General features: G+C 37.7%; 1 protein-coding gene across 3 annotated transcripts in view; it reads right to left on the reverse strand.

Moving 5' to 3' along the window:
- Positions 1 to 7,636: 7,636 nt before the first annotated feature.
- Positions 7,637 to 21,979, reverse strand: part of SRFBP1 (serum response factor binding protein 1) — a 63,174-nt gene continuing 48,831 nt past the window's right edge. For all 3 annotated transcript variants that reach the window (XM_052700606.1, XM_052700605.1, XM_052700607.1), the window contains 4 exons: positions 11,247 to 11,328; positions 9,716 to 10,427; positions 9,241 to 9,278; positions 7,637 to 8,364 (listed from right to left, as the gene is read on the reverse strand). In XM_052700606.1, coding sequence (XP_052556566.1) covers positions 8,177 to 8,364; positions 9,241 to 9,278; positions 9,716 to 10,427; positions 11,247 to 11,328 — 1,020 coding nt within the window. In that variant the 3' untranslated portion in view covers positions 7,637 to 8,176. The remainder of the gene's footprint in view (positions 8,365 to 9,240; positions 9,279 to 9,715; positions 10,428 to 11,246; positions 11,329 to 21,979) is intronic.

Below are 21,979 nucleotides of genomic sequence, written 5' to 3' on the forward strand. Positions count from 1 at the left end.
TATGAGCATTTTTTAACTCCTGCATATTTGGAGTTCAGGTGATGATAGATAGACTTCAGTCAGAATATTACTGGTGAATGAGTTGAGCATATTCTAAAAGGTAGCAAATCTTTCTGTAAAGTGAATTAGGAAAAATGCAATAGAAAGCACTAATGCCAGCTATCTCAGAAAGCACCAGAAGGAAAAACTGCTTGAGAGTAATCCCATTGTAACCATTCAAACAAAACTTGCTGGGACATTGTTGATATGAATGAGAAAAGTATGTTCAGTTTGAGGGATATTAACATATAGCAGAGAAATACATATATCTATATCTATCTATCAGTTATACCCCTACAAGAAAAGTTACGTTTACATTTTTAATACGTTAGAAGTTTTACCATTTTCTTAAGTCAAAAGCAGATGGGGGTTTTGAAAGAAACCTTTCATCCACAGAAACGAATTAAAGAACTTATCCACCTTTCTATGTCAAAGAGATTTTTCAAGGTGGGGCTTTTGAAAGACTTCTGCACACATAATGTGGATAGAAATGACTACCTGCCAAGAAGAGGGCTCGCAGAGATGATGAAGAGTCCCTGGTGTAGTCATCTGTGAGAAACAGCCCATTTGAACAGGTTAGCCATCAGCACAGGCTGTTAACTCAGATGGCACCACAAAATAAAAGCAGGTCAGAATCTCTAGCATGGTATTTTCATTGTGAGAAAGCCTAATGCCTACTTCCCCCTTAAGTACTGCATTTGGCTGTTGAAATTTGTATCTTGGAATTCAGTTGATTAAAAATGAAAATACAGAGGGAGAACGAAAGTAAATACATTAAGAATCCTAACTTAGGCTGTTCAGGACCCAAGCATTGTTAAGGGGAAAAACTTCCAGCCCACATCAAATTTTTTCACTGATCTTCTTACTGGTGCTGGGTACACCACCCCTCCTCCCATCCCCAAATTATTTTGCATTTGCAGTGCACCCTGCTGTAAGCTACAGTAGCTGTGATTCTGTTTTTAAACTGTGAAATAACATATCACAAGGGGATCTCATGCTTTCTTTCGGAAGATTTCAGATCACGTAAAATGAAGGATCTACTTTTGAAACAATGACCTGGAAGTACTGATTGGTGTTGGTGATGTTTAAGTAGCAGTTCCAAATACCTAACGAAACATGAAATCTCACTATCATATACATATATACATACATATATATATATATATGTATACGTGTATATATACATATACATATATATATATATATGTATATGTGTATATATACATATATATATGTATATATATGTATATTTTAAATAGCGTGTTATTCAGAATAGTTGGAGAAAAAAACTGAGGAATATGTATGGTTTTTGATCACTGCTGAGAATACTTCAGGCAGTATTTGGAAGTATATTATGCAGTTGAACCCTATGAACTCCATTTTGGAAGTTTTATCAGTTGTTATGATAGCTGTTAAGAATCAGTGTGTTCTTTATTGCATGTATTTATTTCGGGACTATAAAGTACTTCCACCTTAATCATGATTAGGTTATGCTTGTACAGCTAGTTGGTATGCTGAAGAAGCATCTAAGAACCAATAACCCCGTTTTTACTACCCAATGTTTGAAGTGTGTCCTGAATGCAATTAAAGACTGCAGGTCCCTTTTTCGTTTGTTCAGAGATCCATTTCAGCAATCAGCTACCACTGTGGGCCCCAAACAGGAGCAAAATTTGGAAAGCAGATTTCTTAGGAAGCCGTGCATCTGAAAAGCAAGGGCCTGATTCAAGTTTAGGCTTCTGAAATTTCAGCTCAAAGAGCTTTTAAGATAAAGAGATGCAAATGCATTCACCTTTCTAGAAACTTAGGTCAGAATTGGGGTGAAAGTCCTGACAGCAGCTTGTGCAATAGACACACAAGCTACTACTGTAATGGAAGCTGAGCTGTGGTGGGCACAGACTGCTTCCTGGTAAGAGGTGGTGTGCTCTTACTTCATGGTGCTTGACACTGAATGTGGGATAAGAGAGTGCTAACTGGACACAGAGAAGCTGAGGAGTTTCTCCCTCAGTTTTCAAGGCAGTACCCTGCTTTCGTATCTATATCCAAACTACTTGCGGAACTCCATTGAGGTCAGCAAGAAGCCAGAGGAGCTTAAGCATCCTGTGTAGGTGGAGCGTGTTGCTGGACTTGGACCTTTCAGTGGGAATGGCCTGGTTCAGAAAGGTGCTGAACACCATAACTGAGTATTGGGGATATTGTGGTTACAGAGATGTAGCTCTTTTCAGTAGCAAAATGTTTTATTTGTTTTAAAGTGTATGTTAAGGAACATGACATAATGTACATTAGCACAAACGCTGCCTAAGATAACATGAACAATCTATCTAGAAAAGCAAGAGATTTTAGGATTAAAAAAAATGAAGAAATGTGACTTTAACTTACCCTGTTTAACTATAGTTAATCACAATGCAGTAGAAGAGTTGATTGTATAGCAAGTGTAGAAGCATTTCTCAATAGGGGAGTGCCAGCCACTATCTTCAGTATCTTGGCTTTGCAGTTGTGCCCCCGATATCTTAACTATTTTCATACAGGAATATATTTAAGAAATTACATGCATTTTTGTTGAAAACCATTTATAAAGAACAGTTTTGATAACATCTTATTTTATAAAGCAAATTCTGTTTTGGAACCCTTTCTACCTGGTGTTTTAAAAGGAGTCTTTGGGAGCAGTATCAGACAAATGGCAGTACAAAATCACTGCTGTGTAGTCCCATATTTTCTTTGAAATGTGAGAACATTAAAGATATGTGTGAAGCAATTGCCTCCCACATTTCGGGTCTTCAGATGAAAACTGCGCATAGGGAACATACTGCGTACCAGACTCTCTGCAGAAGGGGTTCATTAAATATTTTTTTTAATCCTGAAATATATTCACTATTTGAATACTTCTAGACAGAAACATGACAAAAACGACAGATTGGTCACCATCTGAACCAGCATATTGTGTAGATGTTTTTGCGTTGGTGAAAGTCTACTCATTTTCTCTCTGCTCCAAAGTTTACTATGCAGTGTTGAATGGGTGCAAACACCAAATGTACCTTAGTCACTTATGTGTTGTTTGTACTGTACTCATTCAAACCAGCAGGGTGAATTTCATAAATGAGACAACTAAAGGTGGTTTATCCTGTGTCTCACATTTATGCTGACATGGCATTTTTCATTTTCTCCAAATCCTAGAAGGTGCTGAAAGGTTTTAACTTGAATTAAAACCAAAGAGTATGCTATGGGGAGGTTACTATTATGCAACTAACTGCTACAGATTCAGTGAAATGCCACTTGTTTTTGCAACTTTTTTGAAGTTTTCATTATTTCCTTCACTTTTCTTCCAAGAGTCTTGACTTCAGAAAAAACTTTGCATCTTTATCTGATGAGTTCTTATTTATAATATTCAGACACTAGCTTTGTATTCCTTATTGCACTTTCATATTCTTGTTACATGCCCGTATTATGGTTGCAAGTTTATGTGAAAATGACTTGAATAAAGTTTTTCAAGTGTTCTACTTGTCTGAGTACTTAATGCAGGAAATCATCATAGGCCATATCTAATGAGAAAGCCTCAGTCAAAGGTGTGTGTGTGCATGAACAAGAAAATGGGAAAGGTGCTGTTGCCTGGAAAAAACAAGAAAAGAAAAGATGCAATGATGATGACTACCTCTTGTACTACACAAAAGCTTGATAAGTGAAGGCACAACAGCATAAGATATGGCTTGTTTGGACACAGCCCTTGTTGATAAAGTTTCCCTTTACCAACTCAGCTGTCTCTGTAGGAACAGCAGCTCAGAAACCACTGTAAGAATTTCTGCATTAAAAACTTTACTCATATGAAAAAAATGTTTGAGCAGTCTGTAGTAGATGGTCAATGCAATGCAAAACAATTAACGCACTGAACACTCACTTACTCCAAAAACATTTAATCCCTTATTTACATTTTTGAATACAGATCAACATCCTGCTGCCTCTGCAATCTGTGTGCTAAACTGGTGAAATATGCTGAATTATGAAACATCTCTGCTCCCTTCACTGAGGGATTAATGCAGAATATGGTTAAAAACGTTGAAATGTTCTAACTTTCTTGACTTTGGGCAAATGCAGACAAAAATGATGTCATACGCTATGCAGTTCATAAAGTAAATGTAGAATTATTTGAGATAGACATGTGGTGGTGTTTCTAAAATTTAACGAAATGATTACAGTTAGAGCTAAGAGCTTCAAACTAGGAATTCCTGCAAGCACTACCCATGGAGTGTAGAACTCAGTGGATCTGACTCCATGTGAAAAGGCAGTCAGAGCAATGACACATCCAATTGCTGTGGCAGTCTTTTAGAAAAATACTGACAAATCTGAGCTTGTTTGACATGAAAACACCGTGCACCTAAAAGCACTCTGCGAGTGTTTGACACAGGGTGAGAACATCTCTGCTGTAGTACAGTAATGGAGTGGAAAGCTTGATTCTCCAGGATTCTTAATCTTACAATCACAGAGTGAATTATCTTCCCATATCACTAGAAAAATAAATCGGTCATACTTCGAGAGAGGTCGCAGCCTAAACGATGTCACAAACCAGGTTAGCATCATGTACATATGGAAAATATTGCCACCGTGAAGAAAAAATGTTTTGAACTTTTATCAACAAGTTCCAGTTGAGTTTATCAGCTCACAAAAAATCACCCACCTGTATATAATAAATATTATCAAGTCTCAGCCATCAGCACTCATTTGTACACTGCTCAGCACATTAAGGCTGTGATCCAGGTGAGTCACCAAGCACCAGCTACAAGTAGTAATGGCCTATTAAAATCTGAAGCAATGCCAACAACCTAATCTCCCTCCTCTCATTCATGTTCAACTTATCTTTTTTCATTTTTTTTTTTAAATAGGAGCTCAGAAGTTCAGTCATGTTTCTGAAGAGGAAAAAAAGATGTTTTGATAAACTAGGTTTCCTTCAGGAAGAATTCTATGGGCACAAATTACAGCTGCAAGAATGTAGTAAGAAATCTGCTCAAATGCCAAGACAAACTAATGCTCTTAGATCTCCTAGCACATGCAGAAAAGCACTTTAGAACATACGCAAAAAGACATTGTGTTTCAAACTATTTGCACTCCTTAACTTTTTAGTTTTTAGAGTGAATCAACTCTTAAAATATGATGCTCATCTACTCAAGGACAGATCAACCATCCATTAAAAAGTATTAAAAAGTATATTAGAACCGATGACAGCAAACAAAAGAAATTCTTCTGGCCCTTCACTGGAACCAGAGAAGTCACATGTCAAACTTTTGTTTGGAATAGCATTTGACTAGGATTACTTATTCATTTATTTATCTTAGGCATTAAGGATCAGCATTTCCATCTGGAAAACTGGAGGAGTTTGCATGTGGCATGACTTTTTCTACAAAAGATTATCCTTCCCTACAAAAGAACAATAAAAATGCTTTCTCATTTTCACGTTTTATTGTGATGCTTCTAGCTTTAGATTTGATGTCATTCAAGATGGAACATTAAAAATAACAGCAACAAAAAGCACTAGCAGATGGAAGGATATATGAATTTCCTGTTCTTCTCAGCATCAGTGCAATTCAGGAAGATAATACCACACTTACAGACATTTGGCCTGAGGGGCAAAGTCATACGTGGATAATAATAATCCAAGGAACCACTGTAATATTTAGCTTACAATAACTGAACACAGTAAGAGGATGGGCAGAAATACTGGGATATAAGTATTAAGATACAAAGTCTACTGGAGGGAGGGAGGAAGGGAGACAGAGTGGTGGTCACACTGTGTTAAAAAAAAACCTAACCTTGTTCCTCCCATTTGGCTGTAACATCATGGTAAATAGAATATACACAGAATTACACAGCGACTGCATTTTTACATGCTTCCAGTAACTGCTTTAACCAACAGATGGTAGTCACTAAGTCTCTGCTTGACTCATTCCTCTGAGTATTACAAAATCACAAGGAATTGATGAGGTTGGCATGCTCCTCTAGAGGTCATCAGGCTCAACCCTTCTATTCAAGCAGGGTCACCTACAGCTGCTTGCACAGGACCATGTCCAGATGGCTTCTAAGTACCTCTGAGGATGGAGACTCCACATCTTCTCTGGATAACTTGTGCCAGCACCGGACCTCTTACAGTGACAAAGTTGTTTCTTTTGAACTGAGAAAAGTCTGTCTTGATCTTCTTCCCCTCCCAGTAATTACAAACACTGGTAAGATCCTCCAAGCCTTCTACAGACTGAACTGTCCTAGCTCTCAGCCACTCCCTGTACGTCAGATACTCTCTTTCCTCTATCATCTTGGAGACTCTCTGCTGGACTTTCTCCATTGTGTCCACATCTTTTGTACTGCAAAGTCCACAACTTCCAGGGACTAGGATAGATAAAGGCTCACCTGTGCTGAACAGAGAAGAAAGATCACTTCTCTAAACTTGCTGCTCCTCTTAAAAGGAGTTGGACATCTCTACTATTAGGATGAATTGCTGGCTCGTGGTCTGCTGGTATTCACCAGAAACCCAAGTTCTTTCCTGCAAGCAGCTTTCCATCCCATTTGCATCCAGCACAGACTACTGTACAGTGTTACTGCTCTCCAGAGGCAGCGCTTTCCATTTTCCTTAACTAAGCTTCACAAAGTTTAAACTTTCCCTCTGACCACTTCTCTAGCCTGTCCATGTCCGTCTGAATGGCAGCACAACCATCTGGATTATAAGCCATTCCTGCCAGTTGTGTATATGCACTCTGTCCTGTGATCCAGTTCATTAATGGAGATGTTAAATACTACTAAGCTCAGTACTGAACCACTAGTTACCTCTCTTCAGTTATGTTGGCTATGTGCTATTCAAAACCTTTGGAGCTCAGCAGGTCAGCAAGTTTCTGGTTCACCTCATTATCAATTTATGTAGTCCATATTGATGCAGTTTGTCTATAAGGATATCATGGGAAAGAACAACAAAAGCCTTATTAAAGTTGAGATAAACAACATCCACTGCTCTCCCCAACATCTCCTTCCCTATCCAAAGTGACATTCAAAGGGTTAAAAAAATTCTTTTCTCACCATTATAAGCACTTAAACATATCAGGTTGCAGCTTAACATGTAGGAAAACAGATTGCTTTTTCACAGAGTTCAATACATAGGACAGACTTCTCCAAGAGATGAGAGGTTACACAAGTTGTAACGGATTTTACAGTAGACAAATCTGCGGAAGAGATATCTATTGAGGATTATTAAACACAGTAAACTACCACATCACAATAAGTCCCTGAGCTACAACACCAGAAGACAGGAGAATCTTAGAATGATGTACCACTGCCTGCTTCCACTAAACCTATACATACAGCATCCCTCTTTTTGACTTGTTTCAATTAAGCTGCAGAAAACATCCCTGAAGAAACATTCTAAATAACTAAAGATTTTTGTCCAACAGCATCTTTTTATATACATTATATTTGTTTAACTATCAACAACATCTAATAAGAAAGATGATTTCTAACTGTACAAGTGCAAGAAACGCAGACCACTCAGATACAATCTCCAGGGCAGGAGTATTAAAGACACTCAGTATCTCAAAGCAGCAGTATAACCCAAGAACAACAAAGACCACAATTTAACAGGCCAGTATTTTATTGCTACCCAGAACATGTGCATTACTAATTGGCTTTCATACCTAACTGACACATTCATGAATTTGTAAAGTCTGTTCAAGTTTAAGAGATTTCTTTTCCTCATCAAAGATGTTATTTGATAATACAGACCTAGGATTATCACTTCAGTAGTGGTATTCTTACCTATAACTTTAGATCCAGTCCTTAAGTACATTAAAAGTACATTTTTACAAAAATAAAACTTCAGAGAATCTGTATTACTCCTACATGGTACAGATGATGTTCTTAAAATCCATTCAGTCATGGTGGGGCGTATTCTGTAAACAGTGGCATTATGGAATTGGAATTATCAAGACACCCAAACATGGATTAATGGGCATAAATTCTTGAGAAATGTAAAATATTATTTAAGTGAAGATTTCTACATTGTTTTCTGTCTACACTACCAAGAATTGTTCAAATTCCAGTTTTCACCACTGACAAAAACACTGTAAGATGCAAATTTATAATAATCATATTTTACAATCAATTTATATACAATCTAGTCTTCAAATTTAATCTTTTTGCCCTGGAATGCTGTAATTTGTGACATTTGTTCCCGACGTCTCCTGCTTGCTTCCCATGAAGGATGAAGAGGCTGCTCCAAACGTGGATTCTTACCATCATGTTTAAGAATGGAGGTTTTTGCAAATGATTGTTTTTTGGGCTGTGGTTCCTTTTTAAGAAGAGCTGTGTAAGAAGCATAGCATGAAACTTTAAGTACATCATGAACCTTCATAAAAATATGCTAAAACAACCTCAAATTTGTAGACATTTTCAGTAACCTATTAATTAGCCATGGAGTACATATTCATTTGAATGTTCACAGTAAGATTTTCTCACCTTCCAGCCCCATCAGTTGTCACTTGGTAAGCTACAGTACAGTTTAAGATTTATTATGATAGATCATTTTGAAAATATATGCAGACATATATTCATCATAGACTTAACTTTTTTCTTCACAGTAAGTCAGTCAGGAACTATGCAACTTAATTCATTATTATTGAAAAGACCCCCATGACTTAACAAATTCCTGTGTGGAATCAGATACCATATACTACCACAGCTGATGGTGGTGACTATGTTGAAAGAATTTTTGTAGCTGAGAATTTGCTCTATTAAATAGTCTCATTATGCTTTTTCTATCTGTGGTAATTTCCATGGAAATAAATAAGAGACATGACTTCCAGAGCAACATACATACAAAAAAATACAGAGAAATTAAAAATACTACTCACAAGATATACTATGTGTTAAATACAGTAATCTGTTTACGCTTACCTGTGCACAGATAACATCAACTGCTCAAGGTAAACACAAACAGAAAAGCATTTTCCTGTATGCATCTGTCTTTATCCATTAATGTGCAAAAATAAGAAATAGCAAGCAAAATCCACAAATCAAAGTGAAAGCTAGAAAACCTGATAATTTTAACATTTGTCAAAATACATGCCAGAAAATTGAAACAAACAAACAAAAAAGAGCCTAGCAATATTATATACCAGAGGAAAGAAAATCTCAAGTTATCTTTGTTCCCACAACTGTACCAGGTTAAGTAGTACATACCTGTTTGTCTGTTTTTGACAGGTTGGTCTTTTGTGTTTCTGAAAATAAAAATACAATTCAGCATTACTCAAGAAATTTCTAAGATGATACACAAATGGAGAACTGACTTCACTAAAACACTTGTGGAATGACTTTTCAAGCATCGTAGGTAAAAATCACGTATTGTTTTTATTCTTTGTTAATCAAGGAATTAAAAAAGAAGTACTTCAATACTGATTAGATTCGTATACAGTTTTAGGAATCCTAAATGTATGCCAGTGCTGATGTGAGTATCTCTATTATAATGTGAAAAATCTCTAAACATCACAAAAGCACAAGGAGACTGCAGAGTAGTTTACATGAAAGCATTCTGAGCTGTAATTGACTGAAATTCTCCTTGTTTGGTAACTGCTACAAAAAATTATAAATACAGTCATTGCTGTATTTATAGAAAGGAGGGAGATAGTGAAGAATAAAGCAAGAGGAAAAGGTTTACCTTCTGTTTTGGGATTTCTGATTGCAGGTAGACAAAGAAGTACAGAACATTGATTCCAGCTTCCCAGCTTTATCATGTGGTTTTCCTTCCATGATCCAATTCTGCATTGTTCCAGATACTGTACTCTTTTCTTCCTTCAGTATGTTTTTCTGAAGTGTATTCTTTTCTTTTACTGAAGAAACATCATTAACTGCTGCTGTTTTCTTCTTTCTTTTTGCTTTGCCAATGAAGAAATCATCATTGCTATCACTATCAGAATTTGATGTCTGATTATAAAACCTCTCTTCAGTACTATCATCAAAGTATTCCTCTTCACTATGTTGTTCCAGGTCACTATCATCCCTAATTATTTGTTTCATTGCAGTTAATTTGTTCATGCTCACATTTTCTTTCCTTTTTTTACAGACAAGTTTCTTTCCTGTCTGAGTGATTGCTTGCATTTCTACTGTCTGAGACGAAAACTCTTTTGGAATTCTCTCCACTTCCATAATTTCCTGTTCAGGTTCACTCTCACTGAGTTTATCAGCTCCTCCTACAGTTCCCATTTTCACACTCATTTTTGTTTTATCTTCAAATCCTTGCCGATTTTGAACTAGTTTAAGAACATGTTCATTCAAATTTTGTGCTGATTTAGGCTGAGCTTCTGGCTTCTTTTCTGAAGGATTGGCTTTACCTGGGTTTTGTCTTGCATCCTTAAAAGCTTTTACAGCAGCTACAAGAGGGGTAGAAGAAAAGTAATTTGTTACTGCTACACTTGAATTAAGTACACAAGCTATTTTAATGAAATAAAACATTTTTCTAAGTTAAATTTATTGCACTGAGTGAACATATTTTGAATGCTTTTATCAAACTTTCACTGAATAGGTGGAGCAAATAATGCTTTGCAGTACAGCATCAACAAGTGAGGAAAACAATCTGAAATCATTACCACCTAGACATGCTGTTTTTGAAACTGGGTTGAACTAGGGAAGCTTAAAAAAGTGACTTGTAGACCTGGTACAACAAGGGGGAACATTTTTAAACTAGGAGAGGGGAGATTCAGGTTACATGTTAGGTATTAATTCTTTATTCAGAGGGTGGTGAGGCACTGGAACTATTCAGAGAAGCTATGGATGCCCCATCCTTGGAGGTGCCCAAGGCAGATTCAGTGGGGCCCTGGGCAACCTGATCTGGTGGGTGGCAATCTGCCCATGGCAGAGGCTGGGGACTGGGCTTTAAGGTCCTTTCCAACCCAAGCCATTCTGTGATTCTGTGATATGACTCCATGGTTCTTTTAGTTACCTTGAAGTTATAATGCTTCTTTTTCCTTAGTATCTGCTCGTTGCCAGTTCAGTCTTAGTTAGTATGCCATATGGTGTACTACCACACATAAACCCATGGTGGCAACTTGTGGTACTGTAGCTTGTCAAATTGGTTACAGGGCTGGTATACTTTTCCTTCAACAGTGGTTGTTCATAACAGGAGTTAACATGAGTAAAGTGGCACACGGACAATTTACTAAGTCAAAATAAGTTAATACATTGTTTCATACCTTTAAGTTCAGCAATTTTGGGTTTCAGAAGGGGGTGTGTTGCAAGTCTTGCAAGAGCTCGCTCATTTGCAGTGGACTTTGGCTATAAAAAATAAAATACATAAAATAAGCGGAATAATACTTACAGGATAGGTCATGCTACTATGCATATTAATGTGATTCTGGAATACTAAATGAACAAGAAGAAAAGGTTATAACAATATAATATTTGAGTATTTCTTAGCTTTCCTGTATTATCATAATTCTGAGGAAAAATCTGATTGCAAAAACCTGTCAGAAACACAACAGATGTAATTCTGCAATTTATCATGTACTGAAGAGGCATAATACAATTTTTACTTTAAAAGAACTAATCACATTCTATATTCTGTTTCTGCCATATATATTCTGGAATATTTTACATTCTGTTTCTTATAGGTGTAAAGTAAGTTGATGAATCCCTTGATTTTGATGAAAGCAGAAATTAGCACTGTATTGGTAGAAGCTGTTTGACATGACAGAATGGAGCAGCTTGTAAGAAGTACCATTAGTGTGGGAAAATCTCATAACAGGTATCGAAGTGTTATACATTAAATGTGATGTAGAGGCAAGGACAAACTCCCTCAAATATAATGTGGTAGAACAACAGAATTACACAGACTGGCTCAAAGACCAAATATGATCTCAATGCTTCAATCTGAAGAAAAAGGAGAGAAGCAGGAATTGCTTTCACTGTTGAATTCATCTAGAATTCACTGGTACTAGCTATTGTATTTTCAGGCTCTTGTCATGACTCTGCTTCAAGAACAAAACAAGAGAGATCTGAGACTTTTTAAAGGACAGCCTTGTCTTGGTTTTACCTGAGAGGGAAGAACTGTGGTGTGCAGACGAGCTCACTATAAAGATTTATTTACAGCTGCAGCAGAACTTGTGAGAAAAGAAAAAAAAAAAACACCTTCTTCCTAGTGGTACTGTATGGATGTATTTATAAACTGTTGTAACCCATGATTTGAGCTGTGCGTCACAGAATGTACTCATGGCAAAAGCCACCTCAACCAACGGATGATGAGGCTTACAAAGAACTGGGCAAGTGCCCAGTGGTCCTGCCTGAGCAGGCTGTGGCATTTCAGCACAATGCCCTTCCTGGTCTGAGCCACCACTAGAGATGGAGCCCAGACAACGGCTGAATGAATTCATGGGACAGTTGATGGAGGTGGTTCACAGCTCAAGGGAATAAATAATACCTCTGCATACAGTCAGAGGGCAGCAGGCTGGGGGTAGCTGATAAGGATGTACTGAATAATTAATGTAGCATATGAGTGTGATGTAAAAGTATGGAATAGGCAGTGGGAGATTGTAATGGGTCTGTCCTGGGATGAAGTTAGCTTTCTCTATTTCTGCCATTACGGTTCTGTACTTTGATTTGCAACTAAATCAAAGTTGATAACACACCAATGATTTTGTTACTCAAGGCCTTCTTCATTTCTCTCTCAAGAGAAAGGCAGAAGAGGTTGGAAGGGAAAGACAGTAGAGACACCTGACAACAAATCCACTGAAAGGATATTCCATGCTGTATTAAGTCATTTTCACCAACATACACTCAAGGAAAGGAGGCAGGAGGACATTCGTTGTTATTCCATCAGTTTCCCCCAAGCAACTTTAAGAGTGTAGAAGGCTTGTTTTCTGGGATGTGACTGAGGTTCTGCGTGCTGCTTGGGAGTAGTGAATAAATTCCATATTTTCCTTTGCTAATGCACAGTTTTACTTCATTTATAAGCTTCCTTTATCTCAACTCGTGAGTTTTACCCCTTTAGTTCTTCTGAGTCTCTCTCATCCTGCTAGGTAGGAGGAGTGGAAGAACAAGCAAGCTGGTGAGTGCCTGGCTGCTGGCTGGGGTCCAATCATCACACGTACAGACACTACCCAGTACACTGTTTGATATACGAATCTTCATCAGAGAATCTTACTAGCCTTGTATGCACCTTTTCTTCCAGCACTTATGCCACTTAATATGGATAGCCATGTATTCATTGAGTAGAGACAGAGGCATGACTTGCCAACCACTACAGCTGGAGAGTCATTTTCAGTGCTTTAGGTCTGAAGAAAACAGAGCAGATCCTGAAATTTGGAATCTTACATCTTCCTGCTAAGTTTCTTAATATAACCAAGGCATTACAGCTACAGCAGATCTACTACTTCCAAATATGGAAACATGCAATTGGTATGCAAAATGTAAAGCTTGTTCCTCAACCAATTCCAAGCAAATCTAACTTGCTGCAGTTCTGTAGCTTAAAAAACACATTCTTGTTTTGTCTGTTCAGATTTTAATTTGAAGTGCAGAGCATCGGCGAATCCCAATATATCTTCCTCACCAAGTCCCTGCTAATACAGTATTATTGGTTCAGATAAAGATAAAATGAAAAAATATCTTTCCTGTTGACTGTCCACAGTGTTACGACAACCGGCCAGAGAATTTGAGTAAAAAGATGAGTCCACTACCAAGGGTCAAAGACTGTGTTGCTCCCAGACTTACTCTCAGAGCTAGAAGAGCTCAGAGAACTCTGAGTCTGGGTTTTGATTCCCCTGTGACAGTGCAGCATGCTGCCACCAGATTCCTGGGACAGCAAGCTCACATTTCTGGAGATCAAAGACTATTTTCTTTGGAGATTTTTGTCTAGCTGGAAAATGTATTTCAGAACTTAATTAATACACTTTTCCCCTCAGCTAATTCCTGTGGGTTTTGAAAGAATATACCATGAAGTTCATAAAGCAGCAGCAGCTTCTGTGCAACATCTGGTGTCTTTTAATTCAAATATTTATAGAAAGGGTTTAAGCATATACATGCCAATGCATATGGAATAACCACATTTTTTCCTTATAGCAAAATACTTCACAAATGCTACTCACACTGTGAGACAGCAGCCAACAAACATATAATATGACATTCACATTCTTAAAAAATTCCCATTTTTCTATTTTTTGGCACATCCAATGCTCAATTTATTTTTCCTCAACTATTTTCCAGTATATAAAGCCTTCGCAGAGAAAAAAAACCATAAAGTACCTACTGTATCTATAGCAAGAACTATGTATATATAATGTACATAATATTCCCACTCCTCACCTCCCCACACTATGTTTGCTTTTGTAAACACTTGCTTTCACTGGTTCCTGCTATTCTTGTATTATCTTGTGCTACTTCATTTTTTTCAGATAAGAATTTCCAGAAGAATGCTCTGCCTCATTCAATTTCCAACTGAGGCACAGCAAAATAAACAAAGCAACCGAGCACTGAATAATCATATTATATATGTTATACATTATATATGTTAAAATGAAAAGCAGATTTACACTACAAGTTTTGAAATGTGCTGCACAGAGGTCAGGAAAAGTAAGGAATGACTCTGAGGGCTGGCAACACTGGGTCAAAAGAAGCAGCTGGATGAGAATGTCAGGCAGAATTTGTGTGGCTAGCACCTGCCTTGTACAATGCAGGAAATAAAGTGAGAAAGAGTCTCTTGGTAGAGATGGGATTTGCTGCTGTTAAAGGCAATGCCTTGCTAGCATGCTTTTTTCTTTTCTTCTTCTTTTCTTCTTTCTTCAAGAAGAATTAAGCAGCAGGAATGTAGGATCAACTCGGGGACACGATATGCTGACTTCTGATTATTGCTTCATTGTTATCACTCATCATGTTCAAAATTCCTTTTGGTTTTACCTTGTGCTACAATTGTAATAAAAAATAGAGAAGAGGCCATAGCTTTATCTTTTAATTGATTTCTGTATGAGAAACTACAGGTAGCTTAAAACAAGATTAATACTAGAAGACTACTAACTAGAATTTCTACTAGGTCAAAGGACAGTGCTGACAGACAGGTAGTGCCTGGTGGGCTTATATCAGTCCCTGTAAATGATTTGCTATGATACTTAGATGGAGACAGCCAGAAACCCTCTGGATGAGCGTACAGTATACAGTACATTGCTAAACCTATGACACAAAAAATAAACTTGAAGCATGTCTGACTGAGGTTTCTAAATTAACTGGAAGTGCAGTCTAAACCATAACAGCAGCCTGATCTCAGGAAAAAGAACGAAAGGAAAAGATAATGCTAACCAGGTTAAACATAAAAAAAATCCAAAGTTCTGGGCCAAAAGAAGATGTAACTGAAATACCCCTTATAGCAGCTTAAACAAGAACTTTCTCCCTCCCAAGAGCAACAGAAAACCTATTACTCCACATACTGCTCTCACAGCTCTAACAAGTCACAGCTGTCTTTCACAACAGCAGGAAGAGTGTGGTTAATGTAGAGTCACAGGGTGGCTGAAGGTGTTAGAACATGGCTGCCATCCAAGTCCATCCCATCACTGCTTTGGAATAAGATCACTAAGCAAAATTATCTTCTGACTGAAATGCTGTTAGTTCTCCCTCTTCCTTTATGTCTGTAAGAAATCTGATATGTGACTTGTGGCCATCAAAAAACCTGAAGATTTTGGCAAGAGAAGCAACGGGATACCACTTGTTGTGGCCATGTTAGCTCACAGCTCCTGACAGCATGAGTTTGTGGCTGTGTCCCCACTTCACTGATAGCAGCCTGTATCAGCTAGGGAAGGCAGGAAACACATCTTCATTAGGCAAGGCAAGAGTTCAAAAGAGAGTGACCCTCCTAAAGAAACAGCAGGGAATAATCACGTACTATGCACAGGACAGAAACGTCACCACTAAATACTGTGCTGGAAAAAGATAATCAGAAATTGTCAGATTTTATCCAATTTTTAACCAGCTTCTACTCAATCCAATCTTTCAAGTAACATCAAAATGATGGTACAGCTCTTCTGAAGTAGATACACAAGCTGAACAACAAGACAGGTGGGAAATTCTTATGGCAATTAATTCTATATGAATCTCACAAATTTCACACAAATTTCAAAGTTTTTTTTTTTTTTTTTTTAAGATTGGACTATTTATAGATTGCCTGATGAAAAATTTCCACCTGAAGATAAAGTGTAAACGCTAACAGATCTAAAGCCTTTGCAAAAACCAGAGTAAAGTAATGTCTTGTAGCGGAACAACAGGACAAAAATAGAACAACTTCTCTTAAAACATCCCTTGATGTCTTGTTATTGTTTTCACCACTTGTCACAGTTTATATTGGCTAGCATTTTTCTGTTATTGCTTTAATTTAACCATAAAAATATTAGGAGATTTATTTTTCTTGCAGGCACCAATAGACATGAATACTCATGACAACACCTGGTACCCTGGATAATATTCGCTTATCTGCAAACTATGCACAGTAAAAGTGAGAAGTCTGGAGAATTCAGCTGAACTTGCATTGATGCCAGATGAATTGACTGTTAGCTCATCACTGATATCTACAAACTTTTGAATCCAGCTTTGGGGAGAAGCATCAAGATCCCCTAACTAGTGCTGAGCTGTTGATACTGCCCTAGCTACTTCTGTATTTCCGAATCAAAGTTATTATTTTTCCCATAATCTGCTCATTTAGATTTACCGATATCCAATTCATCTTGTTTTTTCCTTCCTACTAAGAGGAGTAGCATAAACTTGTCTGTAACATCATCACACTCTGTAAAATATGAATAAGATACGGAAGAAACAAACAAAAGTAGTTCTTTGCCTGCTTTGGCAGGGGCGTTGGACTCGATCTCTGGAAGCCTACAATTCTGTGATCCTTTGATATGCGTATTAGAACTACAGTCCAAGCGTTGAACAAAGTCTGAAGGCCCTTTAAGAAGCCCAATACAGCACTTTGCATGTGTTTCAAGATCAAATTTAGCTGGAGTTCAGAAGATTCAATAGCATTCCTCTGGATTAAGCTGTCACAACTAATTTAGCTGACTGTACAACTGTGAGGTAATCACACATTTTTTCACACTGGGAAATGGTAAAAAAGAAATAGTATTTAATCTCCGCTGTAATTTACAGCAGAGCTTGGAATAAACCTCAGATGTGCCATAGTACAAATCATGTATTTCATCTACAACTAATTCTTCCCATCTTCTATGATTGCTTCAATAAAGAGAAGTTAGAACAAGAAATCCAGAATAAAACAGGCAAGGACTGTTAATTATCTTCTCCTGCTGAACAGGTGTAGACTCTAGATGTGGGATGAAACAGCAAGAATGTAGGATAACTCAAATACTGCTAGCTCTGATGCAAGACTGAGAAGAATGTGTGTATAATCCTATAAATCTGGCCTACCACACAAACAATAAACAAGTTTTTGAAGGAAAAGAAGTCAATTTCTAAAGATAATTAAAGAGGTCGCAAAGCTAGTACTGTGTCAATGCCTTTCCCCACATCCTCCATTTATGGCAGTGCAATTCACTGTTGGGCACACGGTGCAGTAATAGATGCCAAAGGAGAAGAAAAAGAATCAACAACGATGAGGAATTAAAGCGGAAAGTAAAACATGAAGTAACTTGAAGCAAAAAATGTACTTTTCATGGGGAACAGAAATGGAATGAGTTGTGGATAAGAGGAGGTAGCTGTTGAACAATACAAAGAGAAAGGTCACTGCTACAAAATTCATACAGAATCACAGAATGGCCAGGGTTGGAAGGGATCTCAAGGATCATGAATCTCCAACCGCCTGCCACAGGCAGAGCCACCAACCTCCACGTTTAATACCAGACCAGGCTGCCCAGGGCCCCATCCAACCTGGCCTTGAACATCTCCAGGAACGAGGCATCCACAGTCTCTCTGGGCAGCTGTTCCAGCACCTCACCACTCTCTCTGTAAAGAACTTCCCCCTGACATCCAACTTATATCTTTCCTCCCTCAACTTCAAACCATTTCCCCTTGTCCTGCTGTTAACTTTCAAAGAGTTGACTCCTGTCTTGTTTGTAGGCTTCCTTTAGGTACTGAAAGGCAGCAATCAGGTCACCCTGTAATCAGGTCACAGCCTTCTTTTCTCCAGGCTGAACAAACCCAGCTCCCTCAGCCTGTCTTCGTAGGGGAGGTGCTGTGTCTCTGATCATCTTTGTGGCCTGCTTTGGACCCTCTCCAACAGCTCCCTCTCTTTCTTGTACTGGGGCTCCAGACCTGGACACAGTACTGCAGATGGGGCCTCAGAAGAGCAGAGTAGAGAGGGACAATCACCTCCCTGTTCCTGCTGGCCAACCCTCTGCTGATGGAGCCCAGGATACATTTGCAGATCTGAAGCCATAAATGACATTTTCAGAAAAGTGAAGTATACTGAAAAGCTGAGAAATCATTTACTTGTAGCTGAGCTTCTAGAATGGGAGTCCAGAAGCTTAAAGCAGACAGTTAACTAATCCTCAACAAAGAGTTAAATTGGCCAATCATCTGAAAATGGAATGTTAAACAAGTAACATATATATACAGACACACACACACACATATATATATGTGCTCATATATATATGTGTATATATACAGCAAGTCCAAAGATGCACAGAGCAGATGGCAGCAAACACATTGGCAAGATACAGGTATGAGCTCTACATTACTGAAACCACTTAATGGGCCAAGAAGATCACACTATTCAGCCCTGGATGACACTTAGCTTTCAGAGTCGAGATATCCACTGGTATCCTTACAAAGTCAGTCTGGAGTTGAAATCTGCACAGAACTTACAGAGATATAATCCTAAGACACCCTTACAATATTCCATAGCAAGATAGAAGCTCAAACCTCAAAGTATCTCCTGTCCGCTGCAGGCTGAAAAAGCAGCATATATGTAAGCATTACGTAGGAGAGTTTATAACAAAGAATCTCTGGAGAAAGCAGACACTGCTGAGAACTTCCTATTTTAAAGCACACAAAACTAAAAGTTGAAACCAAGCCCTAAATTTGTTGTTTGCACTTCAGATAACTTCTGATGATGATGTAAAAGAATTATTCCTGTTGAAAATCTTCATCTTGCTCAGACTACCACATATAGAAGCATTACCACTGGGGAACTCAGAATTACCTAACTGAAAATTGTCAGTTCAGAGTCCTCAGATAAGACTTGAAGGAGACATGTATTTATGTCTATAGCCATCACTGAGGATGTGGACTACTGAGAGCTAGGGATTTGGAGGTACAGGAGACATAAAGACTTCATAAAAACTTCACATACTGACCAGGAGTAGGCCATATCAGTTACTGTATGCTATTTAAAACAAGATAGAGTCTCTTGGCGTCTCACATGAAAATTTTTGTACACAACTGAAAACAGCTATCTTTCAATCTAAATGTTTTTCAGCCACTTTCTGGAGAGGAAAAAAAAAAAAAAAAAAAAAAGTGGATGCACAAACTCAGTTCACCGAAAAACGATTAAACATCTGAGATAAACATACTGATTCTTTAGTATCAAAACGTAGATTTTCTGTCATTAAGTCTATTGAGGGAGTATATGCATTCAGAATTTACTCTACTCATAATCACATATCGGATACACAGGAAGTCCTGATACTATTTGAGAATATCAGCAGATGATGAATGCAGAACAAACACAAATCCTGAACACTCCTTTTTTCCTAGAAGGCATTTCACCATATAGCATGCAGAAAAATCAGTTTCGTGCTTGGAGGCTCGACTGCCTTCAAGGTCATTACATTATTGCCACTCTGACAAAAAAGTACTTTCTGACTGTGTAATCACTCAGCCCTTTCAATCAGCACACAATTATTTATGTTCCAAAACAAAGAAAGACTAGGCCAACATCTCTTAAAGGCAATGCTATTATACTTTCAGTAAACTACTAGTTACATCACATTTCCCACACACACTCATAATCTTGCCACTGAGGAGCAATACACTGCAAACCTATGTTTTCATTTTACCTCACTGAAACATTTAAATGTAGCTATTTACTACATACTATTAATAAATGAGTAGTTTCTTTAAAGAGAATTCTAATAGCTCAATTTTCTTTTTCCATTTCTACTGTTCAAGTTCAAAAATTTCAAGAAATAGTGCCTTCAGCACTTTTTACAGAATTTTCCAGTGCTGCAGACTCACGTTGTGCTGCAAGAATCCTCCTAATTCTGTAATTGCTCTATTTCTCAAATTTTTATAACTGTCAATTCCTTAGTTCTGAGATGCAGCACTTGAAAAATGATCTGCATAAGAAAGAGTGAAGAAGCGATAATTTTATATTTTACTTCTCTATGATATACAATTAGAAAAAGATTTTTGCATTTCTAAAAGTAAAAACAGTAAAGCAAAACAGCTGTTTTTTTTAGAAATATCAGAAATGTCATTTTATTCTAATTTTGCCATGCAATTCTGAGTTACTCTTCAAAGCATGTACACAGAAAGAGCATTTCTGTTTGTAAATATGATTAGCTATGTTAGTCTTTAACATAGGTAATTACAATTATTTACACAACACTAAACACATTTTAACACAGTAAATTCTATAAGCACCAGAAATAATGAAAGACTCCAGCTCATGTGTGCTGTATCTTACATCCTCTCACTTACCTTCTGTGCCATGGTGTTTCTTAAAACAAGACTGAAAGGCACTGAATTTTTTCCATCATTAGGAACATTTCCCTCACTGATAGCAACACTGATTTGGATTTCTGCTACTCAGATGAGAGCTGTCATACAAATAGAACTGTACACTCTTAAGGCCATCTCCATCAACATTGTCTGAAGTTGGGTCCCAGTATCTAGAGAATTAGCAGATTAATGGCAAGGTAGGGCTTCCTCATTTGGTTAAGACCATCCTCTTCTGTACCCCTTTGTGTGGGTTAACTTTGGAAATTGATTACTTCCCTATGAATCCATAAGGAATGCAATTCAGAGATTGTCTTTAGTAATCAAATTAGTTAGGGGTAACTGAAATCTCTCACGATTACCAGCTGTAGACTTGCAGCTTCTATATTCTGACATCACTTTCTGCTGTCATAATTCTAACTACAAGTTGCAGGACACTACCAGCACCAAACTTTTATTACAGAGGTGACTATCAATCATGCAACGTGTGAGAGTTTCTCTGTTCCTGTCACATTTTTATGCAGTTATACTGAAAACACAGTTGTTCACAACACAGTGCCATTCTCACGCACACAAATCTGTCTGTTACCCTTTTAAAGGTGGTACCTTTCATTAATTATTTTGAAGACTGGTTAATCTGGTTAAAAAAATACCAACTGTATCTGTGATGATGTTGGATGTCAGGTATTCCATGATCACCCATTATTTTCTCAGGCTTCAGAGACTGGTATAGAAGCATTTATAATGCATACTCTCTCTCCGTAGTTTAGTACTGAAGATGGTAACCAACTGGTACTGTAGGCAGCCTGATTTGCCTTTGTTATTCACTGCATTGAGCTGTTCCCTCTTCGGCCTTCAAGAGAGATTCTGAAAAATTGTGAATACTCCCTACTGATAACATGACTGTGAATCAGATGCTCTTCTAGGAATGCAGTCTTCCTCCAGCCAGGCTCAATTTTGATTAGTAAGTCTTTCTCATCCTGTCTTCTCTCATGTCTGAAGGCTCCTCAGTTCCTCTGACACCTAAATCTCTCCTTTCTATACCACTATCTCATGCACGCTTTGAGGTTCTGGATCTCCGCCTGCCACTTGCGCATTCCATGCATGCCTAAGAAGTATTTCTGAAAATTATATTATGGAAATTCTGACATCACTGATTTGACATTCTTTTATTCAGTATCAAGCCTACCACGCTTTGAGAATCTGTTGTTATAATACTTTCATTTTCTTCAAGGAAAACATAAAAACAAGATTTGTTTGAACACTTTACTCAATTCTTCCC

This window comes from Tympanuchus pallidicinctus, unplaced genomic scaffold (assembly GCF_026119805.1).
Source record: "Tympanuchus pallidicinctus isolate F22 unplaced genomic scaffold, pur_lepc_1.0 scaffold4, whole genome shotgun sequence".
In the NCBI taxonomy this organism is placed as follows: Eukaryota; Metazoa; Chordata; class Aves; order Galliformes; family Phasianidae; genus Tympanuchus; species Tympanuchus pallidicinctus.